Here is a 21,801-nt window from a genome sequence, read left to right as displayed (position 1 = left end):
ATATTAACCGAGCACAGCCTAAGAGCATTTAAATCTAATTATTTTTCTGACATATGATCACTTATATCAGAGTATTTTTTTACATCTTTAATAGTTCCATTGTGAAGTTAAAGACAAGATGAGCATTCAATACAGATACAATCTAAGTTATGTAGTCTTGTGTTTGATCAGACATGGGGAGGTTCATACCAACGGCCTGTAGCATTAATTTTCTGTGAAACAAAACAGGCGAGTATGATATAAAATTCATACATTCCCTTCTTTTTTGTAAACAGGTGATATTCCTTACTGGATAGTAAGGAATTCATGGGGAGCCAGATGGGGAATTAATGGCTATGTATACATCAAAATGGGAAGGAATATTTGTGGTAAGTTTTCTGTGTGGTTCATTAAAAAGTTATCAATCATTTGGGGAATATACATTGATGAATTTTAATGCTCAAGATATGCTGTTGTGCAATAACTTCCTTGTTCAGACACTCCATGATAACTTTCCTCCTTGTTCAGTTTAGCACCTGCTAAGAACCAGTCCAATTTTCTTCCTTCTGCAATGTAATGAAGTTAAGACCCAACCACCCCTTCCATTGCTAAGGCTGGTGGTTCATGTCACCACATCCATGAATTAAAGACTCCTTTATTTAATGTAGGTCTCGGTGATCCAGCAAAGTAGATCCCAGTTATTTAGTCCCATGGAAAGAAGCCAAAGAAAGGCATTTAGCAAGCTAAATAAAAGTGGTTGGCCTTTACAATGAATGCAACCCCAGTAGTTACTTAGTGCTGGTAGTAATTCACTAAACTCACGCAACCGTGACTCAGATACAAGAGTGCCAACACCAAAGGTGGACTCTTGACCTCACTATTGACCTTGTTATGACCTTGCACCTTATTGTCTACCTGCACTGCACTTCTTCTGTAGCTGTGACACTTTATTCTGCATTCTGTATTGTTTTACTTTGTACTACCTCAATGCACTGTGTAATGAATTGATCTGTATGAACAGCATGCAAGACAAGTCTTTCACTGTACCTCGGTACATATGACAATAATAAATGAATTCCAATTCCAAACAATCTGAATATTGCAGAAATGGGGCTATTATTGAATAAAGCTCACTGTCCTCACATTATCCAGTTTTCAAACAGGAACAGTTCCCAGTTAGCCATTTCACACATTCCTGTTCTTGTGACCTCTGAATTATCCACTTAATGCAAAAATTAATTAGGTGTTTGTTCTTGGAGCTCATTCACTTATCAGTTGTCCTGATTTACTTCACTTAGCATCCAGATAGTTGTCAGGAAAGCCCTTTCATTCTATTCATTTCAGCGATACAGTAGCCCATTAACTGAGGTGGTAGCTGGCATTCAACAAACTACATCATTCATTTCCGGCCGCCAATACCAACGTACTCCAAGATAAATTCCTTCACATAAAGGTCTCCAAATAGATGGTGCAGCCCAAAGTAGATGGGTTATTCTTGCTGCTATGAACTAGAACTGTCATCTTTTCCTTATTGGTTATGATGAGAGGTGTTAAATAAGTCATCGAAGCAGGTCTCTTCATCATTGTATTTGGGTGGGGGAAAAATAACAAAGTAAGTAAATAATTTGTAATTAAATATTGGAAATTATTATAAATGGGAAATGGTGTTTCTCTTTGCTTTTCTAGGTATTGCTGATTCAATTGCAGTAGGAATTGTGTGAGAAGAAACTCCTTTGATATCTATCTGTGGGACAGGCTCTTACCACAAATCTGAAGGATTTGATTACACTGGGTCTGCAGGGTATAGTGGAGAAGTAGACTTGTCAAAGTATACAACTACAAAGGAACCCACCTGACTTTCTTTGTATGGAGGAGATTTTGCGGAGAAGATTCAGGCAGGTCACCACAGACTAAATTCCCAAAACCCTCTGAGGTCCTTTGCCTTTGGATCCAGAAGGGTTTCACCTCAAGCGTTTTCAAATCTATGTGGGTGGCAAGGTTTCTCCTGCAGCACCAGAAAATCGTCAGCTCATGGTGCTAATTTTTCTTGTACGTTGCCATTGGGCAAGCTACCTCACAATGGACTAGCCTCAGAAAATTAACGCCACAGTGTATTTATATTAAATTAGTCAGGTATTAACATTTCTGCTTTATACACAGAATTTTGGCTTCACTAGCAAGATTGTCATTTAATGTCCATCCCCAATTGTCCTTGGGAAGTTATTGGTGAGCCACCTTTTTCAACCGTGGTTAGGTTGAGATTTCCAGTATTTTGACCCAGTGTCATAAAGAAGAAAGGATCAACTTCTAAGTCAAAATAGTATGTGTGTTGTCAGTATTCATAATACTTAATACTAAAAATTCCTCACTGAACATGGAGAACAGCTTTCCATAGAATTCAGTTGAGTCATGTGATTTCTTTATGTAATTTATGTTATTTTGGACGTTTACAAAACTGCTTGAGTATTATTAAGCCCATGAAAGGACAATATTGAAAACAAAATAGATGTGGTGTTTTAAAGTTGGAAATTAATTCATTTTCGCCAGTTTAATCGCCATTGTATTTTGTTCCAATAATGAGACCTACCCCTCTAATACCTCTCAAATGTCCTTCTCCCTGAAACGTGGCTTCCCCTCTACCATAGTGGATGGAGCCCTAAACCACATTTCTTCTATTTCCCGCACCTCTGCTCTCATCTCCTCTCTGCCGGGGTAGAACAAAGATAGAGTTCCCCTGTACTCACCTTCCACCCCATCAGCCTTCACATCCAATGCATTATCTTTCGCATTTTCCACCAGCTCCAACAATTTCCTTCCGCCAGTCATATCTTCCCCTCACCTTCCCTTTCTGCATTTTGCAGCGACCACACTTTGTGAGTCACTGGTCTGTACCTCAGTCTCCACCCACCACTCCTCATCCTGTGGCACCTTCTCATGCAACTAGAGGAGATGCAACACCTGTCCATTCACCTCTTCCCTTCCCACCATCCACGAGCCCAAACAATCATTCCAGGTGAAGAAGTGAGTCACTTGCATTTCTTCCAATTTAGTCTATGGGTTATTCACAATGTGTTCTCAACAATGGAGAGACCAAACACAGATTGGTTTACTCCGCAGGGATCATCCTGAGCTTCCCTTTGCATGCCACTTTAATTCTCAATCCCACCCCTATTCCACCTTGTCTGTCTGCAGCCTGCTTCACAGCATTTTATCTTCCAACCAGGCACTTTGCAACCCTGTGGAATGAACAATGAATTTTCCAACTTCAGGTAAACTGCAATCTATCATTTCCCATTATCATGCTGATGTTTCTTTCTTTACCTGTTTTTATTACCTGTTATCTTCCTTACCCTGTTTCTGTAAAATGCCTTGTTAACAGTTAGTACTCATTCTCCTTATCACCTGATGTGCCTTAACCTATCTCATATGGGGCTTTTGTCTTATACCTCACTCCTCCCCCTACAAATGCTGCTTGACTGGTTGAGTTCTTCCAGCATTTCTGATGAAGGAACCTTGCGTCCCGTAGTGGTATTTGCTGATGATGCAAAGAAAGGTAGGTTAACAAGTCAGGAAGAGCCAGATGCAGCTAATAATTAGGAAGGTTAATGGAGTAATGGCCTTTATTGCAAAGGGCTTGGAGGATAAAATAGGGAGGTTTGATGCAACATTTGCAGGACACTGATGAAACTGCACTTGGGTACTGTGTATAATGTTTGTCTCTGTATTTGCTAGGCTGAATGCTAAAATGTGGGGATGACAAATGAAGAAAGCTTGAACAGATTAGGACTTTATTCTTTGAAGTTGAGAAAAATGAAAGGTGAATATATTGAAACATATGATTCTGAAGAGGATTGACAGGGTAAATATGAAAGGAAAATTTCCCGAAATAAAAATTTTTTAAATTGCAAATGTTGGAAATCTAAACTAAAAACCAGAAATGCCAGATCAGGCAGCATCTGTGAAAAGAGAAACTGTTAACATTTCACATTGAAGGCAGTTTTCAGAACTGTGAAAGAGACAAATCAAGTTAGTTTTAAATTGGAGATGAGGTGGGGGAGGGACAGATAGGATGAAAAGGAACAGAGACATGAGACTGCAGATGAAGGAAGAACTCAGCAGGTCAAACAGCATCTGTTGAGGTAAAGGGATGGCTGACGTTTTCAGTAGTGACCTCTGTATCAGGACTGAGAGGATAGAGGGAGCAGAGCCAGATTATAGGAGTAAAACAGAGGCTTGGAGGTGATAGTTGGAACCAGGTGGAGGGGGAGGGGGGGAATGATGGGCAGATGGAGATGGGGGTGGGGTGGGGAGAAGGAATGTTGACACTGAGGCTTGGAGGTGATAGATGGAAGGGTGGGGGGAAATGATGGGCAGATGGGGGGTGGGGAGCAGAGGAGTGTTGAGACTGAGGCTTGGAGGTGATAGGTGGAACCAGATTGGGGTGGGGATGATGGGGGGAGGGGCAGTGGGTGGGGATGATGGGGGGGGGGGGTTGGGTGGGGCTGTTGGGTGGATGGAACCAGATGGGGGTGGAGGAGGGGATAACAAAGATGAAGTAAATGAGAAGAAGCCCAGGTAGGTATGTGCATGATGGGTGAGCATTTGGGAGGGTAACAAGTCTAGGCAACAAAGGGGGGGAGGTATGGAAAAGGTGAACAAAGGAACGGAGAGTTTGAGTGAATTGGTGGTGGGATTGGAGAAGGAACAGAAGGGGTGTGGGTTACCTGATATTTCCTTTGGCCCATGATATCCATGCTGACCGTTTTGCCCATCTACACTAATCCCACTTGCCTGCATTAGGACCATATCCTTGTGTGACTTGCCTATGTAAATACATGTCTACATGCCTCTTAAACAAAGTAATTGTGTCTGATTCCACCACCTCCTCTAGCAGAATGTTCCGGATATGGAGTCATAGAGTAATACAGCACAGAAACAGGCCCTTCGGCCCAATGGTCCATGCCAACCACAGCATCCTCCCTGCTAGTCCCAGTTGCCCATGTTTGGCCCATAACACTCCAAGCTCCTCCTCTCTGCGTACCTATCCAAATGCCTCTTAAATGTTGCAACTGTACCTGCCTTGACCACTTCCTCTGGCAGCTCATTCCAGACACTCACTACCCTCTGTAAAGAAGTTATCTTGCAGGTCTTTTTTAAATCTCTCCCCTCTTGTGTCTGTGTCCTCTAGTTTTGGACTCCCTAACAATGGCGAAAAGACTATGACCCTCCACCTTATCCATACCCCTCATGATTTTATAATCTTCCATGTCATCTCTCATTCTATGCTCCAAGGAATAAAGATCCAGAACCACTTTCTGTGTAAGAAAAAACTTGCCCTTCAGATCCCCTTTAAAACTCCTAGCTCTCACCTTAAACCTATGCCCTCTTATCTTTGATATCCCTACCATGCGAAAAAGATTTTTTGACTACCTACCCTATCTATTCTGCTCATAATCTTACATACTTCTGTCGAGTACCCCTCAGCCTCCTTTGCTCCAGGGAAAACAAGCCTAGCCTATCCAATATCTCCCCTTAACTAGAGTCCTCCAATCCAGGTAGCATCCTGGCAAATCTCCTCTGCACACTCTCCAGCGCAAGCACATCCTTCCTATAGTGTGGTGGCCTGAAATGGTCACAATACTTCAAGTTTGGCCCAACCAGTGTATTGTAAAGTCACAACGTAATGTCCCTACTCTTATATTCTATGCTCAGATCTATGAAGGCAGGCATGCCATATGCCTGCTTCACCACCTCATCCACCTGTGTCACCACTGTTCAGGGAACTATGGACTTGGACCCCTAAGTTTCTCTGCAGCAACATTCCTCGATGCCCTACCATTCACTGTATATGTCCTATCCCTACTTGACTTCCCAAAATATATCACCTTGCACTTGGCGGGATTAAATTCCATCTGCCAATGGTCCGCCCAGCTTTCCAACTGATCTATATCCTGCTGTTGAGGGGTTCCTCAAGCTTGCATTGGGCTTTGTTATAACAGTGCAGGAGGGCACAGACAGAAATCTCAGAGTGGGAGAGGAATGGAGCATTAAACTGGCAGGTAGCCCCCAAGGGATTGAATGCAGGTGCTCTGTAAAGTGGTCACTCAATTTGCATTTGGTTTCTCCAATGCAGAAAAGACCACAAGGGGGAGAGTGGTGATTGAGGCCGGGATTGGATCAACCATGAGCAGTGGAACAGGCTCGAGGGCTGACTGGCCTGTGCCTGGACCTGTTTTTTCTGCTCCTCTCTCACTTTGGGCCAATGATTCCTCTCAGTCACTGGTGATATTACTCTTTCTCAAGGAGGCTTAGAGAACATTTTTGAATCATGTTTTCTGGCACTTGGTAATGCTTTGCCATGACAGAGTTCAGGGTAGAGGTCTGTTTTAGGAATGAGTGTAATTAGGTCTTTAATGATGGGGATGTTGACTTAGGAGAAAATACTGATGTTGGTTCATTTATTTGGAGGAGGATCTAGGCATTGGTGGTAATTTTCCAGTTCTTTGGTGCCTCTGCAGGTAGTCCATATTTCAGAAGCCAGCAGGAGGATATGGGCCACTGCTATCTGGTAACCATGTTTATCATAGGTTAGAAGGCTAGATTTTCAAACATTCTGTTCCTCAGATGGCCAAGGGCTAGATGGCCAGATGGTACCTTCATTAAGAGGAGGCTCCTAAGTTATGGGAAATGGTCCTTGTTTCTTAGGTCTCATTATGGACCTTTTTTTGTTGGGGGGACACTGTAATATAGCAAGATCAAGTTGTTGATGGCTTGGAGCTTGGCCTCCAACAAGCACTCATGCAGTGAAAGACAAAATGCTCACATCTACCGAGAGAAGGCTGTGCAGCATCTGCTCAGGAATTGGCTAGTTACAGACATATCTGCTGGCAGATCCACGCAAATATTGAGGGGAGATTTGTCCCAATGCCTAAAACAAATTCAGATTTACAAACTTATTGTGAACAATTGTTCCCTTAACCTTGTAGTTTATTCAGACACTGCACTGTATTTACAACCTATAATAAGGTTACCAAACATTTCTATTTTTGATGAAGCTTAAGTTTCTAAAGAAATCATCAGCTTTAATCACTGTAGCACAATTTGCAGAGTTTTGTGTTTCATAATTGCTGACTCTAACATGCACATGTCCACAACCAATAAAATTAGGAGCAGCTACACTGTTTTTTTCATTTTGTGAATGGTAGTCACAGTTTGGATTTACCACAATAGCCTTGACCAATTTTTCATTCCCTACAATGGGAAGCTAGTGGACAGAACCTGTGATTCTGATCATCTACAGCTACAAATTTAAACGTGGGAAGTGGAGGTTAGCGAGGGACCTTGCAACTGAATTGTGACAAGTGCATTTTTACAGCTGCTACTGTCGTTGAACAGTCCTTTTTAGGGTTCCTTCTGCTCACCATCCATGGGAGGAAGGCTAGAAAATGTGCCCTAAATTTAGGCCGTCTTTCCCTTTTCCACGATAGCCAGTAGGATCACTCTGCCCTGAACAAGAAGCAAGTATGTTAGGCAGTGAAGGATTTTGACACGAATTCAGGATTTCTGTTTAAAACCAAAAAAAATATAATTTCTCCCAAATTTTTTGGCATTTTCCTTGGACAGCAATGTGATTGGGGAAATAAGACAAGCTGTAAGAAAACACAGGAGGAAGGGGAGAATAGTTTTAAGTAGGGAGACATTTCTGCAGTGGTTGCTATGGGGCAACAGATCCATCCACTTTGTCTTGTGACACGAGTGTGTGGCCCATGTGCATTTGAAGCATGGATACTATGAAAGTGATACTGTCGCATACCACTAGTGCACCTCAGTGCAGCATTCAAGAATGTGTAGCCTGCTTCCTCCCATTCAGTGCAATTCCTTATAATTTTTAGGTCAGCTTCAATTGCAGAATGCCTCGCCAGCATCTGTCCCAGAAGCTATGCACCTCTACTTATTCTCAATACATCTCCACTTTGTGTACGAAGCATTTTTTTAGACCAGGGCATCGGGAGCAGACTGTCCCAGATTAGCTGTTCTGCAGTGAGAAAGGGCTAATTCATAATCTTGTTGTGTAAGATCCTTTAGAGATGACTGATCATAACACAATAGAATTCTTCAAATAAGTTCAATTCAAAACTGAAATTCTAAGTTTAGCCAAATGAAACTTCGAAGGTATGAGCAGTGAATTGGCAATGAATGATTGGGAAGCTTCATCAAAAGGCATGTCAGTGGACAGGCAGTGTCTAATATTTAAGGAACAAATGCAGGAGCTGCAAGAGTTAAACACTCCTTTCTGCAGCAAAAATGCAAAAGGGAAAGCAATCCAATCCTGGCTTCCAAAGAAGTTAAAGATAGCATTAGATCCAAAGTGAAGGCATATCAAGCTGCCAAAAAAACAAAATGTTATAGACATGAGGTTTAGGAGCAGTTTAGAATTCAGCAAAAAGGGATCAAGAGTTTGACTAGAAAGGAAAGTATTGGATCAACTTTGCAAGAAACATAAAAGTGGATTGTAAATAATTCTACAAGTATGTAAACAGAAAAGATTTGTGAAGACAAATGTAGGTTCCTTACTGTCAGAAAGCTCACTACTTAAAAAGAGAGAGAGTAAACAGGGAAATATAGACCGGTCTACTTCCTCCTAAATGGAGAAATTGCTAGAATATGTTCTAAGGATGTAATAGTAGAATACTTAGCAAATAGCAATGGGATGAGACAAGGTCATGGACTTACAAAAGGGAAATCATGTTTGGAAAAACACTTGTTTTTTATTTGAGGATGTAATGAGTAGAACTGGATCCTTGACTCCTCTGATTCTTTATAGATAAGAGAGAACCAGTGGATGTGATATATCTGGATTTTCAATCGACATTTGATTAACTCCCAAATATATGGTTAGTGTGTAAAGTTAAAACAAGTAGGCTTTGGGAGTAATGTACTGGCATGGATTTAAAATTGGTTGACAGACATAAAATCAAGTAGAAATAAATGGAACTTCCTTGGGGGGGGGGGGGCAGGCGGTGACCAGTGGCATACTGCAAAGCTCAGTGGCTTGGCCCCTAAAGGACATTTAGGACCAAGGAAAACAATTTCAGTGACCACAGAAGGTTCAAAGAAGTCAAGCTGCTGAATACGTTTGAGGAGATAGACTGATTGCTAGACCACAAAACCACAGTGTATAGGGAGAGAGGAATATGATCTTGATAGCATCAGCCATGCTAGTATCAAATGGTGGAGTAGACCTGACTGTTGACCACTCAATATTGGTGCCCTGCTGAAAAGTGCAGCAAGTGACCACCAAGGTTAGAATTGTTTGTATGAACCAATCATGCAAAAGAGCAGGCAGCACCAACTTGGCATGATGCCTGCGTTGAAAACAACCAGCAAGGTTTAATCACACAGAGTTTTCCCTCGGCTCTCTTCAAGGGCTCCTGAACTTGGCCCCCACACATTGCTTCTTCTGTTTTTCAAAACAGGTCTAACCATATTGCTGGGGTGATCCTGTATATCTGGCCTTTCACCTTCACACCAACCAAGCACATTCATTTGAATGGGACCACTTTTGTTGAAATTTGGAAAAAGATATTTTTTTCATTTCAACATATGTTTTCTATTACCTAACAGCATTCTCATGTTCTTTTATGTAAATTTTTTTCAGTTTTTAATTTCTTCACTTTTTGTGAGTGTTTCAAAAAAAAAATTCTATCCTTGGAACTTTCAGGTGGCTTTAAGGTAGTCCATATTGGGAGTATTGTCTCTGCTGCCTACAGCCTTGTCACTGCTGTATGTTGTGGAAGGACTGTGGCAGTGATCCCAGCAACGTGCAGGGAGCTTCACAGTTGCAAAGGTTTAGTGTACCTATAGAGCTAGTACAGGCAATGATCAGAACCAATGCGAGCTGGCCAATCATATGAAACTAAAAGAGAAAGTGCTGGAGGTATTCAGCAGGTCAGGCAGCATCTATGGAGAGAGAAACAGAATTGCTTCAGGTCCCTGAACTTTCATCAGACCTTCCATTATCTGAAAAGGTTTTCCAAGTTTTTGTTGGATGGCAAGAACACAATTTAAAAAACACAATGTGCCTTCAACATCAAATACCTTTCAGACTGATGCAAGCTTTGTTTATAAAAGTAGTCATGTTTATAGAATAGCTGCATCATACTGCAAATTTGTAAAGATCTACTTACGGAAGTAATGATCACAGTAAAAAAAATATTGTCGGTAAACACAAATGAATAATTCATTTGATTTAAAATAACTTATTTATATGAATTGATTTATAATACCAACTTAAATATTTTAACTGGTTTAACAAAATATTACATTGGTTTCAACGTTTCAGTTTTGTTTACAATGATGCAATTAGCACTCCTATCGGTAGACAAACAAGTACACAAGCAACCAGGAGAACTGGAAAAGGGAATTAAAATGCTTTAAATTGCAACAAGGTGAATAGTCTTTCAGGAGATTACTGAAGAGGGAATTCCAGAAGAAGACAGCTAAAAGAGTAACTACCTGTGATGGGTTGGATGTCAAGAAGCAGGTGGATGTTGAGATGTCAGAATGAAGGATATGGTACAGTAAGCTAGGACAGATGGTTGTAAAACCGATGTGATGAGAAGTGGAGGGGGGGGGGGTCAGAGGAGCTGTACAAACTAGGTGAGAAGTTCCATGGAGATGAGAAGTGGAGCTGAATTGTGGTTTGCAAAATAAAGGCAGAATAGTAGACAGGACATCCGCTAATCAATGTTAGGCCAGTATTTCAACACCACCTGAAAAATATCAATATATTTTAAAATATTACATGAATTTTGATTCACATTATGTAGCTTAACAATAATCATTCAACCTTAAAATGTGTTTAGATTTGCTTAATTATTACCATTTTGTGGAGAGGTGACTGGAATGACACAGATAGAATGAGACCTTTATCAAACACAAGACCTTTTGATCACATTTATATCACTCTTCATATTTACAGTACTTTTGTGAAAAGGCTTGTCCATTAATTTTCAGAAGCAATATGCCCTTTAATAATAGTTTTTGAAATATAACCTTAATTTAAGAGCATGCATCAATTAAAGAATGAAGATAATTTTACATACTCTACTTAAATATATAACGTAAATAGGGGTTTATGAATATTTGTGAAACTTGGTACAAGAAACCAGCTACATCTACCAGCATTTAGCTGGATGCTAGACAAGCAGATTACATTGACTGTATAAGATAATCAACAGAAATAAAAATCAGGGAAGATGTAAAATGGGTTCTCAATTTGTTATCACCTGCATTTCACTCTCACACAATTCAAGATTTACCCCAAAATCTTTCTCTGTCTTGCTGGATAATGTACAAGTGACTTATTTGAGAAAAAGGAGACATTAAAAACTTTGAATATTTTGAACATTGTGTACTTTCCTTTCTGAATAATATTTCATGTAAAACATTGAGCTGATCTTGACTTCAATCAGATTCTTCACTGCTGAAGTATGAGCTATCACAGCACTCTGCAGTGTGGAGGAATTTATGGATTGACGATGTCAGCTTTGGAATCCAATGTCTTGGGACCAAGAAGGTTGCAAGATTAAACAGGTCAACAAATACTTTGTATCGATCGCTAAAATAGAGATTTAAAAAGAAAAGAACAATGTTTGAAATGTCTTTTTTATTGGCTAAAATCACTTAAAACAAGGGCAGATTACTGGAATAGTAGTTTTATAGCAATCATTACATAATTACTCTTGCCTTTAAAGATTTTCCTGCACTCTCCAGGTAGGATTACTGATGTTTGTTGGATGATGTTCATGAAGTACCTAAAAGCCCCAGCATCATTTCCTCAGGGATGTTGCTGGGGAGGAGAATTATTCTGGCAAATCACAAGAGAAACTGCCTTGAATATGTTACTTATGATTCTTCAGCAGTTACTAATGTCATGTGTGCATACTGTGGCAAACTAATCAAGAATGCCTTAACAACACCAGATTATGCATTACAGAAGCCTGCAGCAGGAGTTTAAAGTGGACCCTTGCCATTGGCAGATTTGGCTGGGAGATTCTGCACTGGGGAAGTGATTTTCCAATTTATTTTCTTTTTAAATTGATCAACCATGACTCTCAAGGGAGAACTATGAAGTTGAACAACAAACACAAATCGCAAGCTTTCGATAAGGTCCCACACAGGAGGTTGGTCAGCAAAGTTAGAGCACATAGAACTGGGAGTAATATACTGACATGGACTCAGAATTGGCTATTGAATAGAAAACACAGAGTGGGAATAAAGGAATCATTCTCAGGTTGGCAGGTGATGACTAGTGGGGTACTCTAGGCCTCAGTAGACCTCAGCTATTCACCATCTATATGAAAAATTTGTCTAAGGGGACCAAATGTCTTTATTCCCACATTTGCAAAACCCTTAACTTTTAGAAATGCTAACATGTAGAAATTGTTTGCATGTGACCTTGTGATAGCTTGACTCAACAATAGAAAACAGGCACTGGGAAGTTTAAGGTTTTATTTCCCCACCGAAGGTATAACCCATTTTGAATATGTAACTCAATGAAACCACCTGCACACCTAAAAATTCATCTAATTAACCCACTGTAACTATGTTCAATGAGCCACAATGTAATTGAAAAATTATGCCTGTATAAAATTTGTATCAAAGAGGTGACACAATTACCAGGCAGGGAAGTACTATTTGTTTGGGCCAGAGGGGAGGGGAGAGTGCAAAACTTAATGTCAGGTCCAAGCAGAAGTTGCATTTTCTACTGTTTAGAACAGTAAAGTTTCCCTTAGGAGACTTCTCAGTTACAGAATCACTGCAGCCAGGAAGGGTGAACTGGTTATACACCAATAGATGTCAGCACCGAGACAGGGCTGCAGTCAGGGAAGGAGTGACTTGGTCAGTTGTGCCAAGTCATGCACCATTTGGTTCATTAGCGGATTATCCCAGGACAGACATGAGTATGTGCAGGGTTCAGCTCATAGCAAGTAGGTAGAAGAAGGAAAGTGTATTAGCTCACAACATTGAAGGAGGCTTTTTGAGGAGGCCTCAAGGCGGCACTACCTCTAGAAGGCAACATCTATCATCAAAGATCCCCACCATCCAGGCCATGCCATCTTCTCGCAGCTACCATTGGGCAGGAGGTACAGAAGCCTGAAGTCCCACACCACCAGGTTCAAGAACCACTACTTCCCTTCAACCATTCAGTTCTTAAACCAACCTGCACAACCCTAATCACTACCTCAGTACAGCAACACTATGACCACTTTGACCAGATTGTACTACAATGGATTTTGGTTTTTGTTGTTCTAATTGTGTTCTTTCTTATATAATTTATATTATTAATTTAAGTTTTTTTGTGAATGTTGTGTATCTGATACTATGTGCCTGTGATGCTGCTGCAAGTAAGTTTTCTCATTGCACCTGTGCATACATATACTTGTGTATATGACAATAAACTCGACTTCAACTTTGACCCATTGGCTCTCAGGGCAATCACGTGAATGCCATTCCTCCCATTTATTTCCCTGTAGTCTGTTCTCTCTCATATGCCCATAAACAACCCCCCAATTCTTCCAACAGTAAGGGTAACTTACAGAAGCCAATTAACCCAACAACTAGCATGTCTTTGGAATGTGGGAAGAAACTGGACCAGCCAGGGGTAACCCATGAGATCACATGGAGAACTTGCAAGCTCAACACAGACAGCACTGGAGGTAAAAATCAACCCCAGATGACTGGAGCTGTGAGACATCTGCTCTACCTTCAGTACCACTGAGTACATTAAGATTACAGTAATCTCTTAACTGCAGGTAAAGGTAACTCACCAAAGAATAAGCAATTTTTGTCATTTTGTAAAAATCCTCAGTAAAGACAAATGCACAACTAGCAGTAATTTAGTTAATGGCCCATTATGATAAAAGAGGGCAAGGTTGACATCTGTCATGTGAGTGTGTGCCCACAATGACAGGTGTACCAATCAGAATGAGTTCAGAGTTGGAAGGTTAATTGTCCACTAGAAATTGCCTCCAATGTGCAAGTGAATGGTGGAATCTGAGGGTAGTTGATGGGAATGAGGGGAGAGCATAAATAGGACTGGTGAAATTGGGCACTTTGATGGTCCGCACTGGCTTAGAGGGCTGAAGGGCCTTTTTCTGTGCTGCATGACTCTTGTCTTCATGGCTCTATGACAGGTACAGTGAGGGGAGTAAGTTCCTACAATGATGCACAGATGGAGAGGTGCGGGTTCCAATAATGACTGGCAGACTGAAGCAAGAGAGCCGCTATGATGACAGGCACACTGAGAGTGAATGGCAACAACAGACCTACCAAGGGGAGTGAGTTCTGACAATAACCAGCAGATTGAGGTGAGTTCTGACAACATCAAACACACTGAGAAGAGCGATTCTGAGAATGACCGGCTCAAGGAGGGAAGAAAGTTCCAACAGCACTAAAACACACTGGGGAGAATGATTTTCTACATTTACATATGGTAGAGAAAATGTGTGTCCTATAATGGCAGGTACATTGAGGGTAGTTCCAACTTTGACATGCATACTGGGACTATTAAATTCTTACAATTCCAGAGATAGGCTGAAAGTGACTGCACTTGACATCAAAGTAGCACTTGAGCAAGTGTGGTGTCAGGGAACCAAGGTAAAAGTGAAGATAATGGGCATTGTCAAAAATACTTCAATGGTTAGAGTGGCTCAAAGGATGATGATTATTCAAGGTCAAACAGGAGAGCTACAAGACATCACTTCTTGAGATTTGTGAACAAGGTCAAATGATCTTCCGCTACTTCATCAATGATCTTCCTTCCATCATTTGATCAAAAGTGTTGATGTTCACTATTCATTATGGAATGTTCATTTCTATTCAAAACTCCCCAGCAAATGAACCAGTCCATGCCTCCATGCAGCAAGCCATGGTCAATATTCAAGTAAGTAACATTCTGGTCACAATGACCATTTCCAACAAACACCTCTTAACATCCAATAGCATTAGTATCACCATGTTCTCCACAATCAACATCTTGAGCTCACCATTGTTCAGGACCTCCACTGGACCAGCCATACAAATATTTTGACTACAAGAGCAGGTAGGAGGCTGGGTATCATGCGGTGGGTTACTCACCTTCTGACACTTCACATCATCTCCATCTTCTACAATGCATAGTTCAGGAGTGCAGCTCCAAAAGTTCTTGATACCATCCACAACAAGGCAGCCTACTTGATTAGTACCCCATTAGTGATCCTAAATCTTCATTCCCTCCACCACCAGTTACAATGGCTGCACTACGTACCACATACAAAATGCACTGCAGGGTTTCAGCTAGGCCACTCCAACAGCACCTCCCAAACCCATGACTTCTACCACCAAGGAAGACAAGAACAACGGGTGCACAAGAACACCTCCACCATCCTGACTTGGAAATAATCACTAATTCTACTTCGTCACTGGATTGAAGTCCTGACTGTCCCTACCCAACTGTATTGTGAGAGTACCACCAACAGAAGGACTGTAACAGTTCAAGAAGGTAGCTCATCACCACCCCTCCCAAGGGCAGTTAAGAATGGGTAAAAATGTCATCCTTGTTAGCATTGCCCAATTTTCAAAACCTGAACAAATTAAAAAATGCACATTTTATGAGCATCTTCCAACAATTCCATGAGGGTTCAGGGGATTAAGTTACAACAATAAGAGAAGCACTTAATGGCACCCTTTCCTCCATGCTGCCAGCACCAACCCCCTCCAACCCATAAATGGAGTGCACCCCAAACTTTGAATTTCTTCAATCTGTGACAATCATTCTATCTGAACTGATGCAAATCAGACAACTCTGTTTGAATTTAAAGCCATGAGTTTAAGTTCTGTATAATTTTATTTCGTTATCTCAGTCTGATCCTTTCAGATTCTGAAAATAAATTAAAAGCACAGAAAAGAATACACACCTCAAATTATTTCCAATCACTGAAACTGGAATTAATGCTGAAACAAAATAGACTTAAAAGATTACGACAGAGTTAAGATGAAAATTTAGTGCTCCTTAATAGCTGTCCTAATATTTTGAATCCAATAATCCTCAGCAGGAATTGCAGTGAAGGGGACAAAGACAAAGTCCTGCTGGCCAATATTTAGATGTATCGAGTTGTCCCACAAATCATGTGGGGATGGCAGGGATATCATTGCTCCTGGAGAAGTTAAATATATTAAACTGGTATAGCTTTAAACACAATTTAGCAAATGGGAAGAAGAAATGGTACATGGAAATGGAGTCAAAAGAACTGCAAACATTACCAAGAGTAACTTTAAATGCATCTTATTTTACCTTCATCGAAATTATGCAGATAAAGGAGAGATTGTAGCTGTAGATTTCAGAAATGGAATAAACACAGCAGTTAGAAAAGTCAGAGTGACAAAAGAATTGATTACTCTTCAAACCTAAGACCCCAACTCCAATGCATGAAGCTGTTTAATGATGGCATAAGGTTAGTATAAGCAAGTCTGATGGATGAAAATATGATACAATATATATGAGGTACGTTTCAGTCAATAGCTATTTAGCCTAGAAGAACATTTAGAAACATGGCAGGTTCAAGATCAATAAATCAATCGTGCCAATTCATGGAAGACCGAGCAAATGAATAAAGCTCCCTCACAATCCTTTTATAATGTCTTAATGAAAATGAAGCAAATTGCAAATATTCAGCCAATTCAATAGTTTATGATTAACTATGGTAAATATTATTTAATTATACGGGAAAATATTGTTAATGATTATGAAAGACATTAGCCAACAGAGGGAATGGAACACACATCAGCACCATGGGAGTGGTACTGTTGATCCTTCGCTTAAATTTGAAGATATTTGGAGTCCATTTATTCAATATTTTCACATGTTGTAGATCCCCTTTCAATAACTTTTCAACTTAGAGGAACAGAGTTGACAACATAATATTGCTCTGTTTCTACTGAGAAATTTTAGCCCAGTCTTTTTTTTCTTCTTTGTTTTTGTTTTCGAAATTTCTGTTTAGTTTATATTGTTTATAATTTTTTTTATTGATTTGTTTTTTTCTTTTTTTAATTTATATAATAAATCCTTTTCTTTCCTTTCTTTTATATTATATTCATTTACTAAGAGATCATTGGATCTACAGATTTTTTTATATCTTATTGTTCTTTATGATTATCTATGCTATGATTGTTATCCAGATCGCTTTGTATTACATGTACAAACATTGATGCTATATATTAATCTGTATTAATTTGAAAATTAATAAAAAGATTGAAAAAGAAAAAAAACTAATAAAAAGGTTTGGATAGAATGAACAGAGAGAAGCTATCCTTTTTTTGTGGATAGTTGAATGACCAGGGAACACAGACTTAAATTGACGAGGAAAAAATACAGACCATGTATGGAAAAAGCTTTATTTCTGAGAGTCATGATGATCCAGAATTTGTTGCCAGTAAGGGTGGTGGAAATCAAGTTGATCATCTTTCAAAAAGCATGGATATAAGCACTTTTGGGAAAATAATTTGCAGAGCCATGGAGAAAAAGGTGAATGTGATTGCTGGGATTGTTCTTCAAGAAGCTAATACAGACGTAATTGGCCAACTGGCTTCCTACTGTGCTGTAATGGTTCTATGATACTAGATTTTTAGTTCTGAGGTGTTAGCTTGCAAGAGTTGCTTAAATGAATTTAGCACAAAAGGTAAAAGTGAAGAGAATTCTTGATTCCAGAAAAGCCAGCAGCATTAGATCATGGAATATGGCAATGAATTAGAAATAGCAAGGTCACAGACAGCATTGTGGGAGAAGTGAGGGTGGAGCCGAGTAGATGGCTTCTCATTAATTATTTCATCATGGTAGTATATTTGTACTAGCCAGGATTCTTCACATAATTTAAATTTTCAATCCATTGGAAAACTCCATTCATCATTAAAAGAAGTTGCTCCCCAAGAATTCAAAGTCCCCAAACATCCTTCTTAGTTCCAATGCATCTTTATGCATCAATAAAAATTCATCACCATAACAACTGATACCAAAAGTCATATCAGGTTTCTGAAAAGTCAACCTTTTTGTGGTTTCTCAATTTTATTGTCAGTCCTATTTAACAATTCTCCTCAGTGTCAGCTCATTCCCAGCTAAGAGTCTCAGATAAGTTCCTCCTCAGCAATTCAGGCAATTCTGAAGAGTGACTGGAAAAAAAATAAATTTATCATGCATTAGGCTTCCTTGACCATTTCATTTTGTAAAAGATTAGGATACAATCCCACATCAAGATGGCTTCTGAGAAAAAGGTGCCTTACTCAATGCAAATGAATTTCAATGCTTTTTTGTATTGCCTGCAGAAACATTGCCATTTTCTGTGATGCATGTAGTTCACAAAATTCAGACCTGCATTTCTTGGTGCAGTTCATGTCAATCTGCTTAAGACATCAGTTGTACGGGATGTGCATGGAATTATACAACACTTGTCTGCAGTTTATTTTGCAGCTGAAGCTGGGCTATCTTTCTCTGTTTTGGAAGCCCTACAGAACAATCAGAGGACTTCTTTTTCATGTCATTCCATTCTCTGTAGCTGCAACTACTCAGCCACAGTGTACTCAATTCTGCAATGAACTTTGGAGGATGCTATGGGTCACAATACCCAACTGTGACATTGGGTGAGATGCACTGCCTCTTCTGTACTTAATACACTTTTGCCACAGATGTTTCTGTGGTACTCTTGGTGGGTGTGCTGCACAAGGTCCTCCAGTAGGAGGATGAAGAGGAGCAGCAGGAAGAGAAGATGGGAGATGGTTCTGGAAAGAAATTGTGAGAAATTCTAAGAACACAAGTTTTTCCAATGTAAAAGTCAAATGAAAGTTACTAAAGAGACACCCTTGTGTCTGCCCTCAGTGGAAGCCTTCCAAGTTGGCTTACCTGTGCTGCCGCTTGAGTGTAGCGCCTACCCTGTCGTTACAGCCAAGGCGGTAGATGCTTTATACCTTTCACGTTTGCATCTACTGATGACAATTAAGCACAATTCTCACAGGCCTGGCTGGAAACTGCACCAAATTGAGCAGCCACAGTCTGGGGTAGCTGACTGTGGGTGCATGGATGGGTGTCTCTGGGGAACCAGTGGTGGAAAGAAAGATGCTGGTCCCCTGAGAAAAGACAGCATTTTCCAGTTCTATAATGCCACTGGTACTCTCCCGAGCACCCTATGTCCATACACTAAAGTATACATGCTTCATGTGTGGTATGATTCAGACAGTACTCCTGCAGTCACTCCCTCCAGACCCATATCAACACACTGCAATCTACTCACGAAAGGCAGAATTCTGGTCCCCAACAGCAATAGTGTGTTCTCAGTTGACATCCACCTATTTCTGAAGAGCATCACTCTGCTCCCAGAGGTGGCAGCAGTCAGTTCTCACACATGAACTTTCCGACCCTGGTGTGCACCAGTCTTCTACTAGGTTGCAGCAAGCACACCTCATACCTCCCTGTGGGCCATGATCCCACCAAACTGCATCAAGCCATTGTCTCCCAGACTGTCGTAGATCTCATTTTATCAGAGGATCTTCCCTCCACAGCCTCCAACCTGGTAATGCCCCATACCCACACTGCCAGCTTTTGCTTCCTAATTGAGATCCACAAACAGGACAGTTCCAGCAGACCCTTTGATTCAGCCTCCTCTTGGCCACTTATACCAAGGTCCCTCTGAGGCTCATACCATTCATTGTGTATATCTCAGGCTTAACTGTCCTCCAAAAATGCATTACCTTGCACTTTCCAGGATTAAATTCCATGTGCCATTGTCCTTACCCAGTCTTAGTTTATATGTGAATCCAGACCCTCAATGCTGTGGGCATATCCCTCTAAACTGACTGAACAAGTCACTCACTTGTACCATAACATTAAAACAGAAAGAAAGTAAAATCAGACAGGTCACCCGACGTTGGTCTCGCCATTGAATTCTGACTGGGAGGATTGTCCCCAGCCCAATGGATCTTACAAAGTCCTCCTTACAAACAACAGGAGACTAGTGTTCAAGTTCAAATATCTATTCCACAGCGAAGCAAGAGCCTGATGTACTCCCGCTTACAAAAGTTATATCTTGTAGCCTGAAGTGGGAACTTGGACTATACAGGATAATAGGACAATAATGCAAGGCTGGACAAACTTGGGCTCTTTTCTCTGGAGTGGCAGAGGCTGAGGGGTGATCTGTCTGAAGTGTATAAAGTTATGAAAGGCATAGATAGAGCGGATAAGCAATATCTTTTTCCCATTATTGAGCGATCCAATACCAGAGGGCATGCATTTAAGGTGGGGGGGGGGGGTGGGTAGGTTCAGAACAGATGCGAAGGGTACGTTTTTTTACTCAGAGAGTAGTGGATGCCTGGAATACATTGCCTGATAGGGTGGTGGAGGCAAATTCATTGGGGGCTTTTAAAAGGGGCTTAGATGGGCACATGAATAAGAGGAAAATAGAGGGATATGGGCATTCTGTAAGTAGGAGGGATTAGCTATGTCAGCACTACATTGTGGGCCAAAGGGCCTGTTCTGTGCAGTACTGTTCTAGGTTCTATGTTCATTAACCTATGAGCACAAAGAGACTGTAGCAGTATATACCTGCTGTTTCTTGTTGGTCATTAAGGGATGGGGTGTGTGGTTTATTTAGTAGTTAAAATTTTTGCAGTAACAGTTCGATGAGCATGGCAACAGACTTGCTGGAACAGGACAAGGAAAGAGACACATAGATTGCACACTTGACCTTGAATGGTAATAGTATATCCATATAATATCATTTGCTAGAGACACTTTTATCACTGCAGGGAGTTGCTAGACTAAACAGCCTCTGTGTTAGTGTATATGGAGATAATGGGGCTAGCTGAAGGGTAGTAGCAAAGATAGCTCCAGAAAGCCTCCAAGGATGAATGTCAGAGTAATGGGAGTTTAATGCCCAGTTAGTGCAGCCACCCACCAAAGAGAGGAAACCTGATCATGAGTTTACCAGTGTCTTCAGATATGTTGATCACTCAGGGGTAATGATATCAGAATCGACTGGTGTAACATCATCTGTACCTGAATGGCTGCTAACTATATGTCTGTGCATTGGATGAAGGTGGTGTAATATGTCTCTGATTATGCTTAAAAATGCTATGTTCTGTATAATGAGTGAAAATGTATGGACCACGCCTGGTACAGTGAGAGAGACCTTCCCTCACTTGCAAGTGTAAGATTGATGAGAATAAATGTGTTTCTGTTTGACTTGAAGAACAGCCAGTGTGAAAGATCCTTTGCACCACAACATAGACAGTGTTCTAGATTCTCCATCACTCTCCTTGGGTACATCCTGGCATGGGGGGTGGCACAGTGGTATACAGGTAGGAACAAGAGACCAGAAAGCCCACAACATTGACTCTAGACCCCATGAATCCTCATGCCTTCAGGTCATCAATGGACACGGGATCTCCTCCTGATAACCCACTTCCTTAACCTGTCCAATCAGTGCTCCTCCATGGTGAATAGGAAGAAGCACTTAAGTCCCCCACCCAGTAGGTACTCTGGGTCGGGTACTTCAATGTCTATCACCAACAAGGAGTTGGTAGCACCACCATTGACCGAGCTGGCTGAGTTCTGCAGGATGCAGCTGCCAGAATGGGCAGGTGAAAAGTTGCAAGCGAATCAACCCAAGGGATAAGTCTGCTTGACCTCATCCTTACCGATCAGCTTGTGGCAGATGCACCCGTCCGTAACAGGACTGGCGGAAGTTACCGCTGCACTAGAGACAAGGCCCTGTCTTCAGACAAGGACACATTCCA

General features: G+C 40.8%; 2 protein-coding genes across 4 annotated transcripts in view; one reads left to right on the top strand and one right to left on the bottom strand.

The window, feature by feature from the left end:
- Positions 1–4,224, top strand: part of ctso (cathepsin O) — a 29,245-nt gene extending 25,021 nt beyond the window's left edge. Inside the window, exons 8-9 of one of the 3 annotated variants that reach the window (XR_007955879.1) lie at positions 276–368; positions 1,666–1,691. Coding sequence is in view for 2 of the 3 variants with exons in the window: in XM_052010418.1 (XP_051866378.1) it covers positions 276–436 (161 nt within the window). In the remaining variant the exon portion in view is untranslated. Of the gene's footprint in view, positions 1–275 lie in introns of all 3 variants that reach the window. The other 2 variants (XM_052010419.1, XM_052010418.1) reach the window with 2 other exon arrangements.
- A 311-nt stretch (positions 4,225–4,535) lies between these two features.
- The window catches only part of LOC127581534 (tryptophan 2,3-dioxygenase-like), a 65,704-nt gene continuing 48,438 nt past the window's right edge, over positions 4,536–21,801 (bottom strand). The window contains exon 12 of the mRNA XM_052036026.1: positions 4,536–11,599. Within this exon, the coding sequence (XP_051891986.1) occupies positions 11,446–11,599 (154 nt within the window). The 3' untranslated portion in view covers positions 4,536–11,445. The remainder of the gene's footprint in view (positions 11,600–21,801) is intronic.

The sequence above is a fragment of the Pristis pectinata genome, chromosome 2 (assembly GCF_009764475.1).
Source record: "Pristis pectinata isolate sPriPec2 chromosome 2, sPriPec2.1.pri, whole genome shotgun sequence".
In the NCBI taxonomy this organism is placed as follows: domain Eukaryota; kingdom Metazoa; phylum Chordata; class Chondrichthyes; order Rhinopristiformes; family Pristidae; genus Pristis; species Pristis pectinata.
This window is presented reverse-complemented; position numbering and strand designations above follow the sequence as displayed.